Genomic DNA, 27,665 nt, shown 5'->3' on the forward strand with positions numbered 1-27,665 from the left:
ATGACAACTCCATACTGTAAGTTTTTAGATTTTTCTGAGGTATAATCTTGCTGGTGAGAGTTGTTCAATATATTATAATTGGAAAGATGAAAAAAGGGAGAGGACTGATCGACATATTGCATACAGTCATGTTTTAATATGACCTGTACATTCCTTCAAGTTGTCAGATAAGAAATAGATATTTTTACTGTTTAATAATAAAGTCTATTCCACAGTTGTTAAGCAGCTGAAATAGGAATGAAACTTTGTAGCAACATTCAAATTTGTTGCAGTAATATTGTATGAAATTTTGTTAGTATGAACGAAACAAAAGCGATCTTGTGTTTTCGTATTTTCTTTTCAGTGTTTTCATGTTGTCACTCTGATATAATGTTGTCAATTTAAGAATAATTGCTGATACCGATTACAATAAGTTTGAAGAAACTGAATAAAGTTGAAATGCTGAGCAGTGCATTTTTACTTCAGTATCAAACAGTAATAACTGACTTCTGAGAATTAACTTTCATTGCTTATGTTAGCTATACTTAGTTATAAATGTGATAAAAAACAGAAGCTCAAAATGTAAGGGAAGAATGATGAAGCATGTCATGTCTTGATGTAGAAAGTAAACTGATATTGTCAAAAGTAATGTTTGGAATTAGAAGCATGGTTTAATAAATAAATAAATAAATAAATAAATAAAGCCATCTTAGTAAATGTTACAGATGTTATGGTATGTGATAGGGACTGATGATTGAGGGTAGTGACATGCATTCCAAATGATAAGGGCATTATGTGCAAATTCCTGAGAGCTTTGAGCTATGCAGTAGGTAATAAAAACTGGTTCCAGAGATATGTAAGACTGTGTTTTTCCTGTAACTTTTTCATAAGGCTCATAAGTTTACCAATCATCTCTCTTTTCTAAATTCTCGCAAGGGTGTTTTTTAAACTCATTCTAATGCAAGAGAATTGTTGAACACTGAATTAAGAGTATCTACTAGTATATCTTCCAATCTGTCCAGTGTGTTTCCTTAATTTTAATTTAGACTTTTTTTATAAAATTTCAAGTAATGTTCTTTGTTTCACTCACTTCAAATACTGACTTTGTTTCACACGTCTTTGATATCAGCTTATAATGTGTCTAGACTATGAAATTTAAGATGGAAGAAAATTGGTAGAAATAAAGAATATGAAGTATATTTGTTGATCTCTCTTTTTCCCCCATGTTCTGTATCTATTGTTTAAATATGTATTAACTTTTTATAAATCTGTTCCACTTAAAAGTAACTGGTTGTATAATAGTGGTAGCCCCTACTACAGATGCTCTTCATCAGGAAAATTTTCCATGTGCTTCTGTGTCAGAAATGATAAAAGAATTGGCTTTTGAGAACTTAAGTGTTACCTTAATAGACTGTATACGATAAAATTATATTGTGTTGATCATGTGATGGTTGTAGTGGTAAAGGATTGATAGCTTAGCTTGTCATAACACATTTGTGTGGGCTGGATTTCTTTTTGTTTGTGATATTTCGTAAAGATATTAAAAGTATATTTAAGTTGTGGTTATATTTTTAATTCTTTATGGACTAACAAAGTTCCTTGGTTGTTCAGTGAATGCTACAATTTTTAAATGTTAATGCTGCAGATTGAATCTGCAGTGTATAATATTTAAAGTTTATGTTCACATTTTTTTGGGAATTGGTTATGATATATGTTATGCAGAATCAGCACTGAAAGATTATGAGACAGAGGTCATCTAAGTCAGTAAGAGGAATGTATAATGCAATATTTGTTCTTACATAAAAACATAGGAACTACTGGTTTTATACAGTGTATTCAGATTGTATTATGCAAACATTAATGTAATAATTTGTGAATAATACATAGTTTATGTTCCACGATTGAAATGTGTTTGTTCTTCAAATTTAGCTGTAATTAGTTCCTGTGGAGCAGTTGCAATAAAACGTTAAAATGTTTTGTATCAAGAATAACTGTGTCAGTTTATTTAACCTATAATATTTTGTCAACTAGGTTATCCATTATTTTGCTTAGTATATTTAACAGTCCTACATTTAGTACAGGTAAGAATCATTGGGGCCAGGGTGATGGTACTTAAAATTTTTCTTTTCAGCTGAAAACACCTGGCACATCAGCTGGGGGCTTCAAATTGACAAATTGAAATTTTTCTTAATATAATGGAGGAAATGTTTGTTCCTGGATTAGATCAACAGTAGTGCGACTGCAATCTTCCCTATTTTCAATGACATACAAAACCAATTCTGTAAGCTACTGCTTATGTAACCTCATACTGAAAGCAGTGTGATATTTGGAAATCCAGTCCTAGTTCAAGGAAGCTATGCAAGTGGGAGAATTAATTGTCCTGTTTTGTCCATAAAAATAATTATTTTTCTGCTGTAAACCTGTATTGAAGGAGGGAAGTTAAGGTATATAATCTGAAAAGTTGAGTTCAAATAACTGTTAACACAGAACATGACAATGGCTGAATAAGACAATGACTGAATAGCAGTACTGCCCAATGCCAGCACCAAAGAAACTGGTATACACATGCATATTCAAATACAGAGATATGTAAACAGGCAGAATACGGTGCTGGGTTAAGCAACACCTATATAAGAAAAGTGTCTGGCACATTTGTTAAATCAGTTACTGCTGCTACAATAGCACGTTCCCAAGATTTAGCGAGTTTAAATGTGGTTTCATCATCTGAACATGAGTGCGAGACACAGCATCTCTGAAGTAGCTATGAAATTGGGATTTTCCCATACAACCATTTCATATGTGTACCATGAATATCATGAATCTGGTAAAACATCAAATCTCAGACATCACTGCAGCCAGGAGAAGATCCTGCAAGAATGGGACCGACGACGACTGAAAGGAATCATTCAACATGAAGGAAGTGCAATCTGCAATCCTTCTGCAAATTGTTGCAGATTTCAGTGCTGGGCCATCAACAAATGTCGGCATGCATACCATTTGATGAAATATAATCAAAATGAGCTTTTGGATGCAAAGGCCCACTTGTGTATCCTTGATGACTGCATGACACTAGTCTTTACACATCACCTGGGCCTGTCGACACTGACACTGGACTGCTGATGACTGAAAACATGTTACCTGGTCAGACGAGTATTGTTTCAAATTGTACCAAGCGGATGGACATGTACGCGTATGAGAACCTCAAGAAGGCTCTGTAATGGTGTAGGACATGTGCATTTGTTGTGATATGGTGCCCCCTGATATGTCTAGATACAGCTCTGATAGGTGACATATACCTGCATCCATTCATGTCAATTGTGCATTCTGAAGGACTTAGGCAATCCCAGCAAGAGAAAGCAACACCCCATACATACATACATACATACATACATACATACATAATTGCTACAGAGTTATTCTGACTGGCAGCATGCCTGTTTTGAGTATCTTTTTCTAAGTCTCATTAAACAAACAACATTTTTTTTATGTAGACTTTCATGATATATGCTTAGACTGCCTGCACAAATAAGTACAGAAGAACTAGAATACTTCAACTGGGAGGGCATTTGTGCATTTGAATTTTATTGTGGCTCCATATTGGAGAGAGCAACAAAAGGGATATGATACCATAGTCTGCTGATTCAATGTTACTGCTGCAGTTAAGAAAATGTGGCAAATGAACATTTGTGCATGACTGGAATGTGAACCTGGATCTGTTGCATATCGCAAGCTGTCCGTTTAACAATTAACAGGCCTGACTCAAATTTGTAATGTTACTGATGTTTCCTTCTCATAAGTTTCAAATGCTACAATCTGAGGTTCTCTGGATTTGGCAATAGCTCCACAAGGGATGGCTTTGTTGGGGGGCTTATAGTTTTATAGAGATGCATACTAGATGAATTAAATTCAGAGAGATGAAATAACTGGTTTCATACCCATTGAGTCCAAATAAATGTAGTGACATGAAGTTACACAATGTAAATGTACTCATAAATGCAATAGAATTAATATTTTGTGTCAAAAGCAGGTGTGAGCATGTCGTGTAGGAATGCTCTGATGGTCTAAATGCTAAGGCATCAGCTTGTTGTGCAGTGAGAAGTCCATACACTCATACTGTGAGTGTGGATAGGTCGTGAGGTGCACAGAAATAGTTTGTAAAGTTGCGGTAACACTGTGTCCTAGATGCCGCAGTGGTTACCACACCTGCCTAATAATCGGGAGATCTTGGGTTTCAATCCTGGTCCAGTACACATTTTCACTCATCACTGCTGATTCCGCCTAATGTCCCACTGCAGCCGACTGCAGTGATCCCCCTTCAGTTTACATATAGGGTTTCACAGCTGCTGGATCTGCATCATGTCTATTCTTTCAAAGGAACAGATACTGTGCATTCAAATAATAATTTATCCTATGTCTAATCATATATTATATTCAGCCAAATGCTGGTGACAGCTGTTGTACAGGCCCTTCCTTGTTCCTGTTATGAATATTAGAAGTGATCTTGCTTACATCTACTCATAGGAAATGCAACTATCATTCCTGTCAATCATTGACACATCTGTGGCAACATGGACACTAAAATATTTCATTAGTGATCAGTGGTGTCAATTTACATAACCAACAATGATTTTTCATTTTAGAGTGACAATGTGTAATGATTGTCACACACTGAACGACATTTTAGACTGACCTGAAGATGCTCATCAATGAGCCAAAACTGGTAACCAATAAAATAAGTTTGTGATCTGTTGATTTAAAATGTGTGAATAAGATCATGTGTATCCCCACAGCACCAAACCATAACCATTTGGATGAGGTTGCTTGAGCTCTTTGATTGGTCCAATATAAGTCAGTCTTTTGTACAGTTTTCTAGTAAAAGATTTTGAAGTTTTATGAGCTTAATTAGAACTAAATCTCTTTGTCATGTCTCTGCCTTAGACTACCCTTTGTTTCTCTAAGGTTTTCCTAACAGTTTCTTCCCTCTCCTGTAATGTGATACTTTTGCATGCAGGATATTCAGTAAGTTTAGTTAAAAGGTTGCCTGGTTATCTGCCATAGGGAGAAAGACTACTGGAAAGTAGTTGTAAGCTATTAAAGATGTACTGAAGACCGTTAACACATTCAATCCAATTTGAATGACTGTAGCAACAGTAAGTTCTACTTATTCACCCAATTTCACTCATATATCTCAGTAGCATTACCTGAAGGGTGATAGGCAGAAATTAATGTGGGATTTATTTCCCCCCCCCCCTGTCTATTAAGGTTTTCCAGGTTTTTGAAGTGATTTGTGTTTCCTTATCATAAAGTATGGCTTTAGGGAATCCAACATTTGAGAAATACCAGAATGAATTTTCACTCTGCAGTGGAGTGTGTGTGTGTGTGTGTGTGTGTGTGTGTGTGTGTGTGTGTGTGTGTGTGTGTGTGTGTGCTGATTTGTGACTTCCTGCCAGATTAAAACTGTGTGCTGTATGGGGACTCAAACCTATAACCATTGCCTTTCATGGGCAAGTGCTCAACCTGACCACTGAGCTTGCACATGAAACATACCAAGCTCCAAAAAATCTGGCTGTTCTTCTATCGCTGTCTCTTCAAGTGGTTATGGATAATTGACTGCTGCATCTTTTGACCCTGTGGCTTTCCCTTTGCTTGCTGAACCCTGGGAGGACGACCGCTACCTGGTCTGCACTGGGACACATTCACCACCACAAAGCCATTATTTTTTTTTGTGGAAAATATCAAGGACATGTTTTCTGAAGTGGAATCGCTCAGTAAGATTGGTTGGGTTCCCTGTTGATTAAAACTACTTCTGCTGCCCAATCTGCAGCTCTTCAAGCTTGTGATCACCTTGGCAACATCTGGTGTCCATTATACCTTGCCACTCTCTGAATATGGTCCAGGGATACATTTTTCATAGGGACTTCAGCCTTCAAACTAATGAGATAGATTCCAGATGAATGTGGAATAATGGGGCATTCATTATATTTGCTGTGTGCAAAAAGGTCATAAGGACAATTGCACTGAAACCGATGCCTTTATTCTAGCATTTGAGGAAGGTACCCTCCCAGAGAAGGTCAAGATTTTATGTTATCGGTATGATGTGAAGCTGTATATTCCATCACCCATGAGGTGTTTTCGATGCTTGTGTTTCAGGCACATCTTCCCAGTGTACGGCACACGCTCTTTGTGGTGACTGTAGACACGCACTCCACGGGAGAGCCCATATGTTCTGCCACATGTGTGCTTTAATTGTCATGACTGTCATTCTTCATGCTCACCAGATTGACTGGCTTACTATAAAAAAAAAGAAGATGCAGGGGTATAACTCCATCAATTGTTTGTCTTACACTAGGCTTGTCAGAAATTTGACCAACTTAATCCTGTGTAGTGACTTCTACTTTTGCCTCTGTGACATCCTTTCTCCCTCCTCTTCCTCTTACTCCAGCTTTGTACCCATCTCCCCTCCCACTCCCACTCCCACCCCAATGCCCCCCCTCCCACCACCACCACCACCACCACCACCACCACCACCACCACCACCACCACCACCACCACTCTGGAAGCTGCTCCCTCTCCCCAGCCAAAGAAGTGCCCACTTTTTCAGTGTCTGCCTGTGACGTGGTTCTCTTGGGACCCCTCTCCATGGCAATCTCAGGCCAGATACCTGCTACCACAACTCAGCCATGGGACAGACAGTCTGTGCATCCCAAGGTTGCTCATTCTCTTTTGGTTCTGTATCTTGCAGATGCCTGCTCTCCCCCCTGTATCATTCCCTCCTCAACTTACAAAAGATAAGAAGAACAAGTACAAGGCTACCCTTGTTCTCCCAGAGGCACCATATCCCTCCTTGCAACCTGAGTCTGACCTCTTATTTGGGGATGCTGCCTTTCCCCTATTAGTGACTGATGGTGGCCTGGTGGCATGATTGGCTCCAGCCAATTTGCCTCCCATTTGGATACTCACTATGTATTTATTCAATGGAACTGTAATCTATGGTACCATCACCCCCCGGGGTTGCAATCCCTTATTACCTTTTCCTTGGTAGCTTGTGTCATTCTCCAGGAATCTCATTGACCCTTTGTGGGTTCCATGTTTTCTGTCTGAACTAGTTGACTTTGTCTTCTTCCTGGCAGGCTACCTACATCTGCTGCACTAACTGTATTCTTTCAGCAATTTCCCTCTCTTTCCTCCTCCTTGGGAATTTTAATGCCTATCACCCTTTTTATGGGGCATTGCTTTTTCATCTAGCCAGGGCTCCTCATTGACCAGTTTGTTGTGGACCATGACCTGTACCTTCTTAATGATAGTTCCCCCACTCACTTTAGGGCCATGTATGGCACTTTCTCTGCCACTGATGTTTAGCTGTTTTCTCCTCTCCATCTTCCTTCCTTACACTGGTCACCACAAGATGATCTCTAAGATAATGGTGACTTCCCATTGATTCTCTCATTCCCTTCCCACCTCCTGATGACCAGGTTAACCCGCTGGGTTTTCCATCATGATTATTGGCCTCTATATACATCCCAGGTCATTTTTCCACCTTGTTTGAGAGGTTTTATTGCTGAAGTCACCTGTGATCTGTCCAATAAAATAATCCATGCTGCTGACATTGTCATTCCCCACTTAACAGGCCATGTTTATCATCTGCCAGTTCTGTGGTGGAGCACAGCCATTGCCACTGCTATCCATGATCATTGTCATGCCTTGCAACATCCAAAGTGGCACCATTGTCTGCTTGTCTTATTACCATTAAACATCTTCATGCCAAAGCCCATTATTTAATCAAACAGAGCAAACAAGTGTGTTTCCAATGCTTTGTTTGCTCTCTAGGTTATTCTGTCCCTTCATCACAGGTGTGGGGTACACTCTGCACCCTCCAAGGTTGTCAGCAGCTAGCACCTTGTTTAATAAACTTCATGCAATCAAGGAGGCTCCCACCACATGGCATTCTTCCCTCTGCCAGCGGGAATCTACTATCCTCTGCCACCTGTGCATTGACCATATTAGATTGACTCGTGGTTTTTTTTTTACTCTGCAATGAGCCCTCACCCTTTGTAGTTCCAGGCCTCCCCTCACGGCAATCTGTATTTTGCCATACTGGCCCTGCCTTTTGGTGCTTTGCACTAAGTATGCCTTCCCACCTTTCTTGTCTCAGGTGTTAGCCCTTGCATGGTTACAACCGTCCTTGGTTTTCTTCACAAAAGTGATTTGCCCTCTCAGTATAAGTCCTTTAATTTTCCTCTGGAATCTGAGACACTCAGTTAACATAGACATTGGTTATACAGGCCTTGACCTTGCCTCCACACCGGTCATGTTCTCCTCCACCTTTCTGCCACATTTTGTCTAGCCTGTTGTGCTATTTTGTTTCTCCTTTTCTTGCATCTTCTTTCCCTGGTGTTGTCCCTGTTACGTCATGATAATGGTATGGTGTGGGTGTTGATGGCAGTGCTGGTGTCCTATTGCACTTAGCATTTCTGGGGCACCTCTGCTCTCCCCATTTCCTCCCACCCCCCTCGTATTTTTTCCTCTTCCTGCTACCCTCGCATCGCTTTTTTCTCTCTGTGTGCAAATTATCCCTTTCCCTTGGTGCGACTGTGCTGTTACTCCCTAGATTTCTGCCATCCTTGATCATGGGACTTATGACTTTGCTGTTTGGTCAGTTCCCCCCACCCATTCCAAACTAACCAACCATCCATGCATGTCTCATAACCTGCCTTCTCAGATTTATTTCCATCAGTACCTTACCCATCAGTACCTTACCCATCAGTACCTTACCCATCAGTACCTTACCCATCAGTACCTTACCCATCAGTACCTTACCCATCAGTACCTTACCCATCAGTACCTTACCCATCAGTACCTTACCCATCAGTACCTTACCCATCAGTACCTTACCCATCAGTACCTTACCCATCAGTACCTTACCCATCAGTACCTTACCCATCAGTACCTTACCCATCAGTACCTTACCCATCAGTACCTTACCCATCAGTACCTTACCCATCAGTACCTTACCCATCAGTACCTTACCCATCAGTACCTTACCCATCAGTACCTTACCCATCAGTACCTTACCCATCAGTACCTTACCCATCAGTACCTTACCCATCAGTACCTTACCCATCAGTACCTTACCCATCAGTACCTTACCCATCAGTACCTTACCCATCAGTACCTTACCCATCAGTACCTTACCCATCAGTACCTTACCCATCAGTACCTTACCCATCAGTACCTTACCCATCAGTACCTTACCCATCAGTACCTTACCCATCAGTACCTTACCCATCAGTACCTTACCCATCAGTACCTTACCCATCAGTACCTTACCCATCAGTACCTTACCCATCAGTACCTTACCCATCAGTACCTTACCCATCAGTACCTTACCCATCAGTACCTTACCCATCAGTACCTTACCCATCAGTACCTTACCCATCAGTACCTTACCCATCAGTACCTTACCCATCAGTACCTTACCCATCAGTACCTTACCCATCAGTACCTTACCCATCAGTACCTTACCCATCAGTACCTTACCCATCAGTACCTTACCCATCAGTACCTTACCCATCAGTACCTTACCCATCAGTACCTTACCCATCAGTACCTTACCCATCAGTACCTTACCCATCAGTACCTTACCCATCAGTACCTTACCCATCAGTACCTTACCCATCAGTACCTTACCCATCAGTACCTTACCCAACAGTACCTTACCCAACAGTACCTTACCCAACAGTACCTTACCCAACAGTACCTTACCCAACAGTACCTTACCCAACAGTACCTTACCCAACAGTACCTCACCGAACAGTACCTCACCCAACAGTACCTCACCCAACAGTACCTCACCCATCAGTACCTCACCCATCAGTACCTCACCCATCAGTACCTCACCCATCAGTACCTCACCCATCAGTACCTTACCCATCAGTACCTTACCCATCAGTACCTTACCCATCAGTACCTTACCCATCAGTACCTTACCCATCAGTACCTTACCCATCAGTACCTTACCCATCAGTACCTCATCTCCTACCTTCCAGTTCCCCCAGGCTGTGGCTAAGCCGTGTCTATGTAATATCCTTTATTCCAGGAGAGCTAGTCCTGCAAGGTATCCAGGAGAACTTCTGTGAAGTTTGGATGATAGGAGATGTACTGGTGGGAGTAAAGCTGTGGGGGTTGGTTGTGCTTGGATAATTCAGTTAGAAGAGCATTTGCTGGTTACAGGCAAAGGTCTCAGGTTTGAGTCCCAGTCCAGCACACAGTTTTAATCAGTAACAAAGTTTCATTTGGGGAGTAGTCTCTCATAATCTTTATAACAATTGTGAGTGTTCTGTACTGTACCAATGGTATACTGCACAATTTCATGTTAAAAAAAGCATACAAAATGAATCTGGATAAACTGGAAATACAGATTAATGAGGGCTGAGTTAGTGAGGTTCTCATATATAATCAAAATGTTGAAGAAATAATTCCCAGGTAGGTATTCTATTGTGAGACAGTTTACACTTATGTAGGTGACTCACACCTTTACAGTTTGACTATTCTCATCAATAATATTTTTCCAAAGTAAATGTCTCCCAACCTTATGTCACTTGTCTGTCATAAGGCAAAAGGATATTGACAAATCGAGTCAATGTAAATTTTTACTCACAAAGCTGTTTCTTAATCCCCTTGAAACCATCCAGACAAATATTATCCCAAACACAGACATTATTTTTCTTTAACATATTATTTAAACATGCTACAGTCAAAGTCTGAGTGCTGATAAATTTTCAACACAAACCACAGAATACAAAGATAGGTTTTAACTCCTTTTTTTGTTTACATGATGGGAAATTTTACAATAACTTCAACTCATCTTTTTCAGGCAAAATTCCATCGTCTGAAATGCTTTGTTCCAGAAATTTAAGGTGCTTCACAATAAAATTTACAATTTTCTACCTTTAAAGACATACCTCTTCCTTAAATACTTCCTCTTCCTTAAATCACCTTCCCCAACCACTCCAGACTGCTGCTTGCATCCCCTGTTGTGTTGCATTCCAGCCCGAGATGCTGGAGTTGGCAGTCATGTGTGCATCATGAGGGTGTGTGTGTGTGTGTGTGTGTGTGTGTGTGTGTGTGTGTGTGTGTGTGTGTGTGTGTGTGTGTTCTCTCTCTCTCTCTCTCTCTCTCTCTCTCTTTCTCTTTCTTTACTGATGAAGGCTGTGGCTGAGAGCTACATGTGAGTGTCTTTTTAATCACACCATCTGCAATTTAACATGTCTTTAAAGAGTAAGTAGCAATCTATCTTTTCCTGAATTGTTGATATACCTCTTCCTTACTTTTTCACAAACTTCCCTTGGCAATTCAAGCACAATTTCTCCAAGTGATTAATATATCATCAACTAGATGGTTAATTTGGCAAGCTTATCTTTCCCTAAAACAGTCAAATGCATGAATGTACAATCTGAAGTGGAAATTTCTGAAATAGTTAGGAGGGCATTGAATATATACTGAAAAGACAGACTGAACACCATAGCAGGAGAAGTGTCACTGCTGTTGACAAAAGTATTGTCTATTAAGGTTGGAATTGAATCCGATTGTATAGCTATATGGACACAAGTGGCAGGCCTAAGTGAACCCATGTTAATTAATGGATACCTTCACTACCCACCTGGTTCTGCCATAACAGTTGTTGAAATCATTCAAGAAATGTCTACACACTGCAGCACAGAAATATCCAGGTAATGCAGTATGTGGTAACTCTAATCAGCCGAGTTTAACTGGGATACCAATGCAGTCATTGCGAGTGGCATGGATAGGTAGTCTTTATGAAGTATTTTTGAATACATTTTCTGGAGACTGCCGTGAGCAACTAGTTAGACAAATATTACACAAAGTAAATATTTTATACCTTGTAGCTACAAACAGACCTGACCTTGAGTGTCAGTATAGATATAAGGATTAGTATAAACTGAATGCAAATTGTGCTCTGGAGGCATGTATGCCAAGTAAGTGCATTAAGGATAGAAAGTATGGTCTTAGGTTTAATAAGGAAATGTTGAGAAAACAGATTATTGCACACTCAATTCAAAAAAAGAGTATGTAAATGCTGACAGGCAAAAAGTTAGCAGAAAATTATGCATCCATGAGATAAGTGGATGAACCACACAGTTTCCATTGTTATACACTAGTGAAAGATCTTGTCTAGTAACAGACAATTCTCGTCATACATACAAGCACTAAGCAGGATGAAGGCTTCTATCCACACTCTTGTTGACCAGTCTGGGGTCAGAAAAGAAGACATCGAGAAGGAAAGTGAAATTTTAAATTTCATGTTTAAGAATTCATTCACATAGAAGGATAATACAAATATACCATCATTTAACTGTTTTACACCCTCTTGGAGGGTGAGCATAGAAAAAGGCATATGTGGTGTAGAGAAGTTACTGAGAGAGTTAAAAAACAGATGTCACCAGGTCCACATGGTACCCCAATTCCATTTTACAGGAAGTACTCTGCAGCATTGGCACCTTACTTAACATTCATTTGTCACAAATATCTCAACCAGTGAAAAATCCCAAGCAACTGGAAAAAAGTGCAGGTGACTCCTGCATATAACAAGGATAAAAGAAAGGAACCACATAATTGCAGACCAGTATCCCCAACATTAGTTTGCTGCAGAATTCTAGGACACAGAGTTTGTGTATAATAAATATCTTTGACACACAAAAGCTTCTGCCCACAAATCAGTAAGGATAAGGATTTAAAAAGCATTGCTCATGCAAAACACTGATTGCTGCTTTCTCACATGATATGCTACAAACCATGGATGGAGGGCAAAAGGCAGATTCCATGTGCCGAGATTTCTGCAAAGCATTTGACATGCAGCCAGAACGCATTTAATCACAAATTTTCTTTAATGTGGACTGGAATTTGCTGTTTTCTTCAATGTAATTTATTATTCCAAAAAAATCACAATCTTTGTTTTCTCTCATACTTCACAGTAGTACAAAAAAATTACAAAAAAATTGAACTTTACCTCGAATCTTTGAACTGAACAGTAGTTTCTGTCACTGTGCACATGTGTAGAGACACAGAAATCCAACGTCTATTATAATAATTGTTTGAAAGGACAGACTCTTCCTGTAGGACTATTCCATAGGATAGAGGATATTGCATTTATATCAGAAAAGGAAGAGAGCACAAATCAAGACATGACCGTAATACAGTAAGTGAAGACCATCCCTTTGAAATATCAGGTATTGATTTAACACAGTTTGATATCACCATAAATTAATCATTTTTGGGGGGAAGGGGGGGGGTATTGATCTGCCAGTGGCAGTGTCAACACTTTTTCAATCAGTTAACAGTTGTTCTAGATAAAGACTTAAATACAAAAGTCAACATAATTTTCTGTGGAGAGACAAACATAAATACAAATATCATAAAGGAAACTAACAGCACCCTCATAAGTATCCTTCAGAGTTTTAGCATGTCACTGTTAGTCAGTAGTGCAACAAGGATTATTATAATTACAGTATCAGTAAGTGACCAAGTGGTCACAAATATGGATAGGGACAAGTGTGACGTAACTGTAAAAGATCTTGGACCATCGGACCATTTCTGCCAAATAACAACAATCAAATCGCACAAGGAAAAAATCTGTAAACTGCAAACTATGATAACACTTATCAGAAATCAATGTATGTATTTTTCCAGTATTGAGGAGAATTTACAACAGACATTCATCAAAAAAATATAACAATTGTAAATAATTGCACTCTTAAGTGCAATAACGTTACTATCAATAACAAAGCTTGAAGTTAGTAAATCTGTACAAAAACAAAAAAATAAAAAGGTGAAGTACTGAAATATGCATAGAGAATGTGCCCTGAAGAAATATAATAATTGAATTCTTCAGATTAGGAAAATTTCCAGAGTATTTAAAACAGGCAAGAGTTGTAGCTCTGCTAAAGGTAGGTAATGCAGAAGACATAAAAAAAAATACTGGCCTATTTCCCTGCTGTCATCATTCTCAAAGATAATACAATCAATTATGAATAATAAATTACATGATAATGTAATAATAAATTACATGGTAAATACAATCTTACAATGAATCACATTTTGACTTCCAAAGTTGTAGTAGTTCAGAATCAGCCATAGCAGGCATCACAAAATTGTTATTTGATGTTCTTAACAAAGATGAGTGTGTCACAGGTATAGTTTTAGGTTTTTCTAAGACTCTTGATAAACTGACTGTAAGATTATACTAAATAAGCTAGAAGCATTAGGAATAAGCAGACTAGCTAATGACTTGTCACAATCGTACCTAGCAGACAAGGGTACAAAGACTAAAGATAATATGTACAGTACCTCAAATAAGTCTTAAATTTTAGTATAACATTTATCAGAACAGAAATACAATAATACAAAAGTTCCTCAGGATAGCATATTAGGACCAATACTCTTCCTGATGTACATCAATGACTCTCTCTGTAGTGTTAGTCATGGAGAAAAAATTATATTCGCTGATAACAGCAAATTATAGTCAGTTAGAAACCAAAAGAACTCCCTGCAGAGAAAGCAAATTAAATCCCCAAGAAAATTTTAAATTAGTAAGCTATAAAATGACACTGAACATGAAAAAAAATAATGCCATGAATTTCAGTTTGAAGATGGAAAATGACATTTCAGTTAAATATAGATGGTACCTCTACAGACTGTGCAATGAATGAAAAATTTGTAGGATTTAAGATTGATTCTCAGTCGAAGTGTTATGAAAACACAGAGATACTTGCAAACAGAATGTCATCAGCATGTTATGCCCTTAGAGTCCTGTCATCACAGTGTAGTAGCCAGTGTCTTTTAGTTACATGCTATTCATATATACAGGGTGGTCCCGAATTCATGGTACAAACTTTAATGGTAGGTGCAGGACATTGTAACAAGGATATATTGTATAGGAATGTATAGTCCCAGGTGACGCGGTGAGGCGTAAACAGGGGAAATAACGGCCGAAAGGAAAACGAAAGATTTTATTGAAATCGTTGTTGACAAGTGTCATGTTTACAGTAAGTGTTCAAAATTGCGTCCACCATGAGCGATACATGCTTGACAGCGTCGGTGCAGCGATTGGCGTACACGTTCAAAGATGCCTGGTATTTCACGCACACCTGCAGCAGCTACAGATATGCGAGCAACGAGATCCTCATCTGAGTCAACTGGAGTCTCATAAACAAGGCTCTTAAGATGTCCCCATAAAAAGTAATCAAGGCAAGAGAAATCAGGAGATCGGGGTGGCCAAGGGACTGGTCCACCACGCCCAATCCATCTAGCACCAAACGTGGCATTCAGGTAATTCCGTACAGCAGTGCTGAAGTGTGCTGGCGCTCCATCGTGCTGAAACCACATGCGGTTACGAATGGCGAGCGGAACATCTTGCAGCAGTTCTGGTAACACTTCTTGCAGAAAAATAAGATAGCTTTCGCCACAGAGTCGCGTGGGTAGTAAGTATGGCCCAATCAAAAAGTCATTCACAATACCAGCCCACACATTAATACCGAAACGTTGTTGATACGCATGTGGACGCGTTGCATGTGGATTATCTGTTGCCCACACATGGGAATTGTGCGCATTAAAGACACCCTCGCGTGAAAATGTCGCTTCATCTGTAAATAGCACATGACCTACGAAATCCGGCTGCAACGCACATTGCTGCAACAACCACTGGCAGAAGTTCACGCGAAGAGGATAATCTGCCGGATTCAATGCTTGTACTTTTTGAAAATGGAAGGGGTGTAAGCGATTTTCATTTAACACTCTGCATACAGTCTGATGACTCACATGTACGTCACGCGCAACAGTTCTTGTGCTTGACTCGGGTCTATCAGCCACTATGTTCAAGATGCGTTCTTCCAGTCGTGGAGTGCGTACAGCTCTTAATCGACCAGCGTCATGTCTGTTGACGTCGAACGTACCTGTTTCACAAAGTTGACGATGTAACCGTTGAAAAATTCTATGATCCGGCATTCGTCGATTAGGATACTCCGCGCGATACATTCGTAACGCAGCTCTGGCGTTACCATTTGCACGGCCGTACATGTAATGCATGTCTGCTTTTTCTGCATACGTAAAGTCACCCATCGTCTACGGCAGCACAATTGTGAATGGCGCTTGTCCCTACTGCGATACATCATGTTCATCTACTGCCCTCTACCGGCAGTGACACCAACCGATCACTCCATTTCTCTTTCCCCTGTTTACGCCTCACCGCGTCACCTGCGACTATACATTCCTATACAATAAATCCTTGTTACAATGTCCTGTACCTACCATTAAAGTTTGTACCATGAATTCGGGACCACCCTGTATATGCTCAGTTCTTACCTACTGCATTATTTTCTGGGGAACAAACACACAAAATATGAACATAATTTTCAAACTGTCAAAAAGTACCATAAGAATAATAATGAAACATAGTAGTCAAGCTCACTGTAAAGATCTGTTCAAAATACTGGGGATTTTAGCTGCACTGTGTGAGTGCATTTACCAGTCAGTTGTACACATCAAAATAATGTTGATAGTGAATGCACAAACTTCACTATCCATGATCATGGAACAATAACTAGACTGGACTTATGTTTATCAAAAAAGACTAAACACAAAATTCAAAACAACATTTTCTACTAGGAAATAAAACTCAACAATGAATTACCAAAAGATGTCAAAGAAACTGCTAAAACAAAATATAGTTAAAAAAAGTACCTGTTAAGCAATACAATCCAAGCATTAAGGGATTACTTAGATAACACAGAATAGGGATCTAATAAAAAAATGTGACACAAGTAAATAATAATGATAATAAAAAATCTACAATTCCACATCACTTGCCACAATATATTTTTTATTTCTTTTTCTGGAAAAGATGTTGTTGTTGTTGTGGTCTTCAGTCCTGAGACTGGTTTGATGCAGCATTCTACTCTATCCCGTGCAAGCTTCTTCATCTCCTAGTACCTACCACAACCTACATCCTTCTGAATCTGCTTAGTGTATTCATCTCTTGGTCTCCCTCTACGATTTTTACCCTCCACGCTGCCCTCCAATACTAATTTGGTGATCCCTTGATGCCTCAGAACATGTCCTACCAACCGATCCCTTCTTCTAGTCAAGTCGTGCCACAAACTCCTCTTCTCCCCAATTCAATACCTCCTCATTAGTTATGTGATCTACCCATCTAATCTTCAGCATTCTTCTGTAGCACCACATTTCAAAAGCTTCTATTCTCTTCTTGTCCAAACTGTTTATCGTCCATGTTTCACTTCCATACATGGCTACACTCCATACAAATACTTTCAGAAACGTCTTCCTGACACTTAAATCTATACTCGATGTTAACAATTTTCTCTTCTTCAGAAACGCCTTCCTTGCCATTGCCAGTTTACGTTTTATATCCTCTCTATTTCGACCATCATCAGTTATTTTGCTCCCTAAATAGCAAAACTCCTTTACTACTTTAAGTGTCTCATTTCCTAATCTAATTCCCTCAGCATCACCAGATTTAATTTGACTACATTCCATTATCCTCGTTTTGCTTTTGTTGATGTTCATCTTATATCCTCCTTTCACGACACTGTCCATTCTGTTCAACTGCTCTTCCAAGTTCCTTGCTGTCTCTGACAGAATTACAATGTCATCGGCGAACCTCAAAGTTTTTATTTCTTCTCCATGAATTTTAATACCTACTCCGAACTTTTGTTTTGTTTCCTTTACTGCTTGCTCTATATATAGATTGAATAACATCGGGGATAGGCTACAACCCTGTCTCACTCCCTTCTCAACCACTGCTTCCCTTTCATACTCCTCGACTCGTATGACTGCCATCTGCTTGCTGTACAAATTGTAAATAGCCTTTCGCTATCTGTATTTTACCCCTGCCACCTTCAGAAATTGAAAGAGAGTATTCCAATCAACATTGTCAAAAGCTTTCTCTAAGTCTATAAATGCTAGAAACGTAGGTTTGCCTTTCCTTAATCTTTCTTCTAAGATAAGTCGTAGGGTCAGTATTACCTCATGTGTTCCAACATTTCTACCGAATCCAAACTGATCTTCCCCGAGGTCGGCTTCTATCAATTTTTCCATTTGTCTGTAAAGAATTCGCGTTAATATTTTGCAGCTGTGACTTATTAAACTGATAGTTCGGTAATTTTCACATCTGTCAACAATTGCTTTCTTTGGGATTGGGATTATTATATTCTTCTTGAAGTCTGAGGGTATTTCGCCTGTCTCATACATCTTGCTCAACAGATGGTAGTGTTTTGTCAGGACTGGCTCTCCCAAGGTTGTCAGTAGTTCTAATGGAATGTTGTCTACTCCGGGGGCCTTGTTTCGACTCAGGTCATTCAGTGCTCTGTCAAACTCTTCACACAATATCATATCTCCCATTTCATCTTCATCTACATCCTCTTCCATTTCCATAATATTGTCCTCAAGTACATTGCCCTTGTATAAAACCTCTATATACTCCTTCCACCTTTCTGCTTTCCCTTCTTTGCTTAGAACTGGGTTTCCATCTGAGCTCTTTATGTTCATGCAAGTGGTTCTCTTATTTCCAAAGGTCTCTCTAATTTTTCTGTAGGCAGTATCTGTCTTACCCCTAGTGATACTCACTTCTACATCCTTACATTTGTCCTCTACCCATCCCTGCTTAGCAATTTTGCACTTCCTGTCGATCTCATTTTTGAGACATTTGTATTCCTTTTTGCCTGCTTCATTTACTGAATTTTTATATTTTCTCCTTTCATCAATTAAATTCAATATTTCTTCTGTTACCCAAGGATTTCTACTAGCCCTCGTCTTTTTACCTACTTGATCCTCTGCTGCCTTCACTACTTCATCCCTCAGAGCTACCCATTCTTCTTCTACTGTATTTCTTTCCCCCATTCCTGTCAATGGTTCCCTTATGCTCTCCCTGAAACTCTGTACAACCTCTGGTTTAGTCAGTTTATCCAGGTCCCATCTCCTTAAGTTCCCACCTGTTTGCAGTTTCTTCAGTTTTAATCTACAGATCATAACCAATAGATTGTGGTCAGAGTCAACATCTGCTCCTGGAAATGTCTTACAATTTAAAACCTGGTTCCTAAATCTCTGTTTACCATTATATAATCTATCTGATACCTTTTAGTATCTCCAGGATTCTTCCATGTATACAACCTTCTTTTATGATTCTTGAACCAAGTGTTAGCTATGATTAACTTGTGCTCTGTCCAAAATTCTATCAGGCCGCTTTCTCTTTCATTTCTATGCCCCAACCCATATTCACCTACTACATTTCCTTCTCTCCCTTTTCCTACTGACGAATTCCAGTCACCCATGACTATTAAATTTTCGTCACCCTTCACTATCTGAATAATTTCTTTTATCTCATCATACATTTCTTCAATTTCTTCATCATCTGCAGAGCTAGTTGGCATATAAACTTGTACTACTGTAGTAGGCGTGGGCTTCGTGTCTATCTTTGCCACAATAATGCGTTCACTATGTTGTTTGTAGTAGCTTACCCGCACTACTATTTTCCTATTCATTATTAAACCTACTCCTGCATTGCCCCTATTTGATTTTGTGTTTATAACCCTGTAGTCACCTGACCAGAAGTCTTGTTCCTCCTGCCACCAAACTTCACTAATTCCCAATATATCTAACTTTAACCTATCCATTTCCCTTTTTAAATTTTCTAACCTACCTGCCCAATTAAGGGATCTGACATTCCACGCTCCGATCTGTAGAACGCCAGTTTTCTTTCTCCTGATAACAGCATACTCTTGAGTAGTCCCCACCCTGAGATCCGAATGGGGGACTATTTTTGTGGTGTCACCGCCAGACACCACACTTGCTAGGTGGTAGCCTTTAAATTGGCCGCGGTCCGTTAGTATACGTCGGACCCGCGTGTCGCCACTGTCAGTGATTGCAGACCGAGCGCCGCCACATGGCAGGTCTAGAGAGACTTCCTAGCACTCGCCCCAGTTGTACAGCAGACTTTGCTAGCGATGATATACTGACAAATATGCTCTCATTTGCCGAGACAATAGTTAGCATAGCCTTCAGCTACGTCATTTGCTACGACCTAGCAAGGCGCCATTACCAGTTTATATTGAGATTATAATTAATGTATCATCAAGAGCAATGTTCTCCAATTATGGATTAAAGTTAAGTATTCAAGCAACTACGTTCTTTATTTATTAGACTCAACTCCTTTAATTGTTCCAGACCTCACGCCAGTCTGCGTGAGCTTAAACGCGTGCATTTCCGCCTCCTCTAGCAACACGGTGTTGGCTCTTCTGTCAACACATCAATTTTACCTCCGAAATATTTTACCCAAGAGGACGCCATCATCATTTAACCATACAGTAAAGCTGCAAGCCCTCGGGAAAAATTACGGCCGTAATTTCCTCGTGCTTTCAGCCGTTCGCAGTACGAGCACAGCAAGGCCGTTTTCGTTAGTGTTACAAGGCCAGATCAGTCAATCATCCAGACTGTTGCCCTTGCAACTACTGAAAAGGCTGCTGCCCCTCTTCAGGAACCAAGGAACCACACGTTTGTTTGGCCTCTCAACAGATACCCCTCCGTTGTGGTTGCACCTACGGTACGGCTATCTGTATCGCTGAGGCACGCAAGCCTCCCCACCAATGGCAAGGTCCATGGTTCATGGGGGAGGGGGGGAAGATACACAATGTATAATACCTAAACTTCATCCTCTTTCTGAGTTCATCTTACTCATTGTAGAGGGATGCTGATTCAGTTTTTCAGGCCAATAAATGGAAAGTTTCAGTAAACAAAATGGTCCTGATGTCAGCTGACATTGTGTATAGTGTGTGTAATATTATGAAACAATGTGTGTGTAGTATGTGGGGACCATGCATTGACAGATATTCCCCCTAGGGGTTTCACCACAATTTGACGGGTTCATGCTTGGCTACCACGGGGCCCCAACCTTTGCAACATAGTTTCTCTTCAGTGCTGGATGTCTATCCTCCTGCTCCTCTTTTTTCCCCTCCCTAAGGAAACATATCTGGAATGTTTTTGGAAATGTGTTCTGCATTTCCAGTGGCCAATATCAGAACAGTCTCTCCACTGTTTTTCATTTATTTTTTTCTTTCTTCATTCCCCTTCTCCGATCCTTCCTCCGTTTCGGCATTTGAGGTTCCCCTTTTTTCTTATTTCTCCCTATACATTCCTGAAGGCCAGCCAATGCGTCTTGACATGTAACAAGTAACTGGGTAATGCACAATTCCCAGCCCAGGGTTGACAGGTAGGGTTCACTCATACTCCTGGTACAGGCCAGGCTCAGGGAGGGATGATTGCCTGAGCTGTTACCTTCCCAAAATTCCAACTGACCCCTCTGTCAGGTGTTTGGGAGGTGTGACCTGAGGTGTTAACAGTCACCTAAAGGTGGGTGCACCCCCTTGAGAAGGAGGCCCCCAACTGGAAGGAGCTTGCCATCAGACACTGGCTATCATGGGAAATTTTCTTCTTCACAGTCAATGTCTACAAAATGTAAACGGAATGAGGCTAAGAATTAAAAGGCCCTCCTGGCTGTACCATGGTTCCTCATGGTTTCACGTACTGAAGATGGTCAGTCCTTTGCTATGCTCAATCCGTTTATTATTTAGAAGGGTGTTGACGCAATTGCTGGCCCTGTGAAATCCAGCTCTCATTTACACAATGGCACTTTGCTTTTGGAAGCTACTTGTGATTCTCAAGAAAACAACTGCTTGCTGCTTCACTTCTCTGCAGCTATCTTGGTTGTGTTGAGGCCCACACAACTCTCCCTTGCCATCCATCAGGTGATGGAAAAGGTAGATGCATCCTTAGTGCCTATATGCACTCTTTTTCTCACCTTTGATAGAGTGATGCTTCCATTCCAGATCAAAGCAGGCTATGAAGTTATTGCAGTCTGATGGCACATTCCAAGTCCAATGTGCTGCTATCAGTGCCATTGTTTAAACCACAACTGAATGTCTTGTCAACACCCAGCCAACTGTGTGAGCTGTAGTAATGTGCATGAGGGCAATTTTTCACCTCCTCCTCCATGCTGTATCAACTGCAATGGCAATCATGCTGCCTCCTCTCGAGATTGTCCCCTGTATCTTGATGAACAGGCTGTCTAGGAGATCTGGGTGAAGGAAAAAGTGCACTGCCCAGTCACTCAAAAGTTACTGGCTAGTAGCAAGCCCCTTATTCTACCATCTGGCACTTAAAGTACTGTTCTTGCTACATCTTGCTCCGTGAAGGGCATGGCCACACAGACATGCAACCTCAAATTTGCCACTGCAGTTGTGAAATCGCCCAGTGTCATGGTAGCATCACTGTCTCTTCTTCCAGCTGTGCAACGAGCCACCAAACATTCACCTCCCAGGGTGATGTCACCTGTTACACAACTAGCAGGCTGGAAGGGACACAAGGAATACTCCCACGAAGACTTCATACATCCCTCCAGTCAACCAACATCTTAGTCTTCCTCTGCCAACTGGTGAAGCTCCAAGACATTAAACAAATGCAAATGGTCTTCTCCTTCACTGATTCAGGGATCCTCTTCAACAGTGCTGCCATGTGATACCCTTGTCCGGCCAACCTCTGTGTTGCCAGTGTTCACCACTAACCATTTTTCTGCCCTGGACTCCACAGATCGAAAGAGGGAGAATGCTGATGGCTCTGTAGATCTGATGCAGCAGGATCCTCCAGTTTCTATGCCCTGTAGCGGCAAGTCTTTGGAAGCTGGCACTCAGCAGCCACCAAAGAGACTCCCCTCCATTTTTTCCTCGTCCTGGCTCTCCTCCAATGGAACATTCACAGTCTTCAACCCAACAAAGAGGATTTAAGGCTGCTCTTAGAATCACAGCATCAACTTGTAATCTGCCTTCAGGAAAGAAAATTGCAGCCTGACAACCACTTTGAGCTCTTGCATTTCTTTCCGGTCCATTTTGACCTTCCCCCCGAGGCTGGCAATCCATCTCATGGGGGAATCATGCTGCTCATCTGGGATGATGTTCATAGTCAACTCATCTCCCTGACTACCTGTCTTCAAGCTGTTGCAATCCAGCTTTTCCTTCCTCATTTGACCTTTTCCCTTTGTACTATTTACATCTCTCCATCATTCGATGTCACCAGGGCAGACTTCCTCCAGCTTATTGGACACCTAGCTCATCCCTTTCTGCTGCAAGGTGACTTTAATATGCACCATACTCTTTGGGGTTCGCCAAGAACCTGTCAGAGGTGTGCCCTCTTCGCTGAATGATTCAAATGGCTCTGAGCACTATGGGACTTAACTGCTGAGGTCATCAGTCCCCTAGAACTTAGAACTACTTAAACCTAACTAACATAAGGACATCACACACATCCATGCCCGAGGCAGGATTCGAACCTGCAACCATAGTGGTCGCGCGGTTCCAGACTGTAGCGCCTAGAACCGCTCGGCCACCCCGGCTGGCTCTCTTGGCTGACCTTCTTAATCAACTTAACTTTGTCTGCCTTAACACAGCAGCACCCATGTTCCTTTCAGACTCCATGTATACCTATTCCCATTTGGACCTATCTTTCTGTGCTGCCCATCTTGCCCATCGTATTGAGTGGTCTGTTCTCTCTGACACACACTTGAGCAACCATATCCTGTGTGCTATCCATTTGCTAACTCCTACCCCACTTACGTGCACACCCAAATGGCAGCTTATTGAGGCCAACTGGAGGCTTTACTCCTCCCTGGCAACATTCAATGAACAACATTTCCCCAGCAGTGATGACCAGGCAGAATATCTTACAAACATTATGCTTACTGTTACAACCATTCCCTTAATGGACTGAGGCATGCCAAGATGCAATGGAAAACTGCATTCATTATAAACAGTTGCATGCCCAGTGTCATCGCCTTCTTTGGGATAACAAAAAAGCTACTTGGATTTCATTCTCTAGTTCTTTTAACAGTTCCGCTCCCTCTTCCATTGTGTGGGCCAACCTCTGATGGCTCTCTGGGACCAATATCCATTCCCCAATTTCCAGCCTGACAGTAGCAGACAATGTCATAGTGGACCCCATTGTTATCTCCAACACCTTGGGCCACCATTTTGTGGACATTTAGAAATGCTCCCACTATCACCCTGTCTTCCTTCATCAGAAACAAGCAGAGGAGGCTTGGGAGATATCCTTCTCTTCTCAGAATCGTGAGTGCTACAACACCGTCTTTAGTATGAAGGATCTAGATCATGCTCTCACTTCATCTCGATCCTCTGCCCCAGGGCCAGACGCTGTTCACATTCAGTTGTTGCAGCACCTTCCTCTTGTAGGCAAGCTCTTTATGCTTAATATGTACAATCTCATCTGTGCAGAGGGCACGTTTCCTAGATGCTGGTATAAAGCCACCGTCATACCCATACCTAAGCCGGGTAAGGACAAACACCTTCCTTCTAGCTACTGCCCCATTTCTTTCACCAGCTGTGTTTGCAAGGTGATGGAACATATGATTCATGCCCAGCTGGTATGGTGGCTCGAGTCTCACAATTCGCTAACCACTGTGCAGTGTGGATTTTGAGTGCGTCATTCTGCAGTTACCCATCTCTTCACTTTGTCTACACATGTCATGAATGGTTTTCTGTGGAAATCCCATATTGCGACCACATTTTTCGATTTGGAGAAAGCCTACAGTACCTGCTGCAGGACTGGTGTCCTTCGTGCTCTTTACATGTGGGGCTTCCATAGCCACCTGCCGGTTTCCTTGAGGAATTTTTAAAAGTCTGAGTTTTCAAGGTACATGTGGATTCTGCATTGTCAGACACCTTTATCCAGGAAAACGATGTGCCTCAGGGTCCTGTCCTGAGCTTTGTCCTCTTTGCTATCTTCATTAATCCTATGATGGCTTGTCTCCTGCTTAGTGATGTCTCAGTCATCTTTACTCATGGAGCATCAACAATGGCTTTTGGTTTTCCTCTGACAAAACTGTTTGTATGAATTTCTAGTAGCATAATTACTTTCTTCCATCGTGATCACATCTTGGGCCTGTTGCTCTTCTGTTCATTGACACTACAAAGTCCCTGAGGCTCCTCCCACATGTCTTACCTGGTAGCCCTCTGTACGTGGTCCCTCAATGTCCTATATATCCTCAGTGGTATTTCCTCGGGAGCAGATCAAACCACCCACCTATGTTTGTACCATACCCTTGTCTTTAACATATTGCAGCGTGTCAGCAACTGTGAAATGTACAACAATTAAACAATTTTTTCAGCCTTCAGTTGCAAGGTAATTTTATTCGTTTACCTAGGTTTCGATTCCAGTAATGGAATCTTCTTCAGAACCTATAAATCAAACCACATACAGACATATGTTACTACTACAATGCATTATCAGTCTAATGTTGAATATTAAAGAAATTGGGATACTTACAAAAATTAAATTATTTTGTGAGCCAAACTCTGGCCATGTCACAGATTAAAAATTAACATTAACGACGCATAATCATAAGATTATGTCAGTCAAAATTAACACCATTGAGGCGAACGTGGACGCTACGCCGGCCAGAAATAAGGACCACACGTAAGCGGCTCGAAAACTAGGCGTTGTGAGCCGTTACGTGGCGAGGCTGGCCGCGGCCAAGCGCATGCGCAAGCGCAGGGGCGAGAGACAACTGTCTCAAAATTACTTAGAGCAACTATACATATAAACAAAATGTGACTGAAAGCCGTCCTAAATTGGACAAACCTATCTATTAGTATAGCAACATTAAACAAATTTTTTTTTTTTTTTTTATATATAACGTAGTACAAAGATACACATGTACAATTGCATTATAATAAAGGGACGAAGCAGATGGGGAAAACAGCATCGGTCATTCGAGGCGGACTGTTGGTCAACTCCACTGGAGTAAAGGTTGGAATCCTTCGAAATAACTTCTATTTTTTAATTGCAGCTGATCATTAAGTAAGTTGTCTCTATCAATACTAAGATGTTTAAAAATTTGCAATTCTTCGAGGGTGTCTAGCCTACATCCCTTTACTTCATTATGCAAAAGCTCTGCGTCTTTTAGAGGCTTGGGAGCATGCGCCTTTTGGACCAGATGTTCAGCAAATGTAGATCCTCGAGTTCCATCACCGCTTTTTGTCGGCAGATGCTCTTTAAACCTAACAGACAGGGCCCTTCCTGTCTGGCCAATGTAATAAGAAGGGCATTCAGCACACGTGATTTTATACACACCTGACAGCGATGATTTATCATTACCTTTAACCAGGGAATGAATTAAGTTCTTTTTGAGGTTGTTGGTGGTAGAGTATGAAACTTTGCACCCTAGGTTTTTTAATAACCTACCTACCTTATAGGAGATGTTACCTATAAAGGGAACTGATATGTATTTCGTTGCCTGGTGTTGATTGTGAGTATCTGAACTGGAAAGAGTGGTAGTCTTCTTTCGTGTTTTTTTATTGAACAACTGTCTCACTATACTGGGATTATATCCATTATTCTGAGCGATGTTTTCGAGGACTTTTAATTCGTTCTGTAAGTTGACTGGCGAAAGTGGAATGGAAAGAGCTCGATGGATACTCGAGTGAAAAAAGGCCATTTTTTGGGCCTGAGGATGGGTGGAATCAGCTGGGATGATGATGTCGGAATAGGTTGCTTTCCGAAAAATTTTAAAATCTATTTTGTTGCCAATAATGGATAGAGTCAGATCGAGATAGTCTAAGGTCCTATCAGCTGTCTGATTTTCTTGCGTGAATCTGATTTTTTCATGTAGGTTATTGAAAGTGGTAAATAACAGTTCTAGCTCTTCATGGGAACCTTCATACACAAATAGCAGGTCATCTACATATCTCGCATAGAATATTATATTATTTGCCATATCTGGATAATTCCGAAAAAACATCTGCTCCATTGAGTTTATAAAAATATCTGACATGATACCAGCTAACGGGCTGCCCATAGCTAGACCACAGGGTTGCGAATATATTTTATTATTGAAAGAGAAATAATTGTACTTGAGGGTGGTGCGTAACAGAACCATTAGTTCATCGATCTCAGGGGCCGATAATTTTTTATGGTATCGCAAATTGGATTCTATAATGTCCATCGTCTGTTCAACGGGTACATTAGTGTATAAATTTTTAATATCAAATGATACGAGTTTTGTGATGTCAGAACAGGCTAAAGTTTTAAGTTTGTTGGCCACGTCTACCGAATTTTTGACGGAGAAATTTTTTTCAAACACAAAATACTCTTTCAATTTACGGTGTAGGAACCAAGCTAGTTTGTGGTATGCACTTTTGGTGCTGTCAACGATCGGACGGATAGGTTGGGAAATTTTATGAACCTTAAACTGGCTTCTCAAAATAGGCGGTTTCGGATTCATGTTTATAAGGCATTTTTTATAAAACTCGCCGATTAACTTTTTTATACTGCTAAGAGCCGACCTTATCTCTTTTTGGATCACGGGTGTGGGGTCCACCTCGATTGGCACGATGCCATTTTCCTCAAAAAACATTTCAGTTTTACGGATGTATTCGCTTTTGTGGGCGATAATTAGGGAATTGCCTTTGTCGGCCTTAGTTATTAGTGCTTCATTATTTCTAAGCTTAAGATTAATGCTCTTCAACGTTTGATGTACAGCAGAAACAGGATTTTGAATAGAGTAATCTTTTTGGACTATTTTACAGGCGTTATAA

General features: G+C 40.7%; 1 protein-coding gene across 1 annotated transcript; it reads left to right on the plus strand.

Annotated features, from left to right (window-relative positions):
* LOC126263577 (uncharacterized) lies at positions 1-27,665 on the plus strand. Its single transcript, XM_049960670.1, has 3 exons — positions 1-16; positions 8,714-10,002; positions 27,657-27,665. Exons 1-3 carry the CDS (start codon positions 1-3, stop codon positions 27,663-27,665), a joined length of 1,314 nt encoding a protein of 437 aa, XP_049816627.1.

Source organism: Schistocerca nitens, chromosome 6 (genome assembly GCF_023898315.1).
Source record: "Schistocerca nitens isolate TAMUIC-IGC-003100 chromosome 6, iqSchNite1.1, whole genome shotgun sequence".
In the NCBI taxonomy this organism is placed as follows: domain Eukaryota; kingdom Metazoa; phylum Arthropoda; class Insecta; order Orthoptera; family Acrididae; genus Schistocerca; species Schistocerca nitens.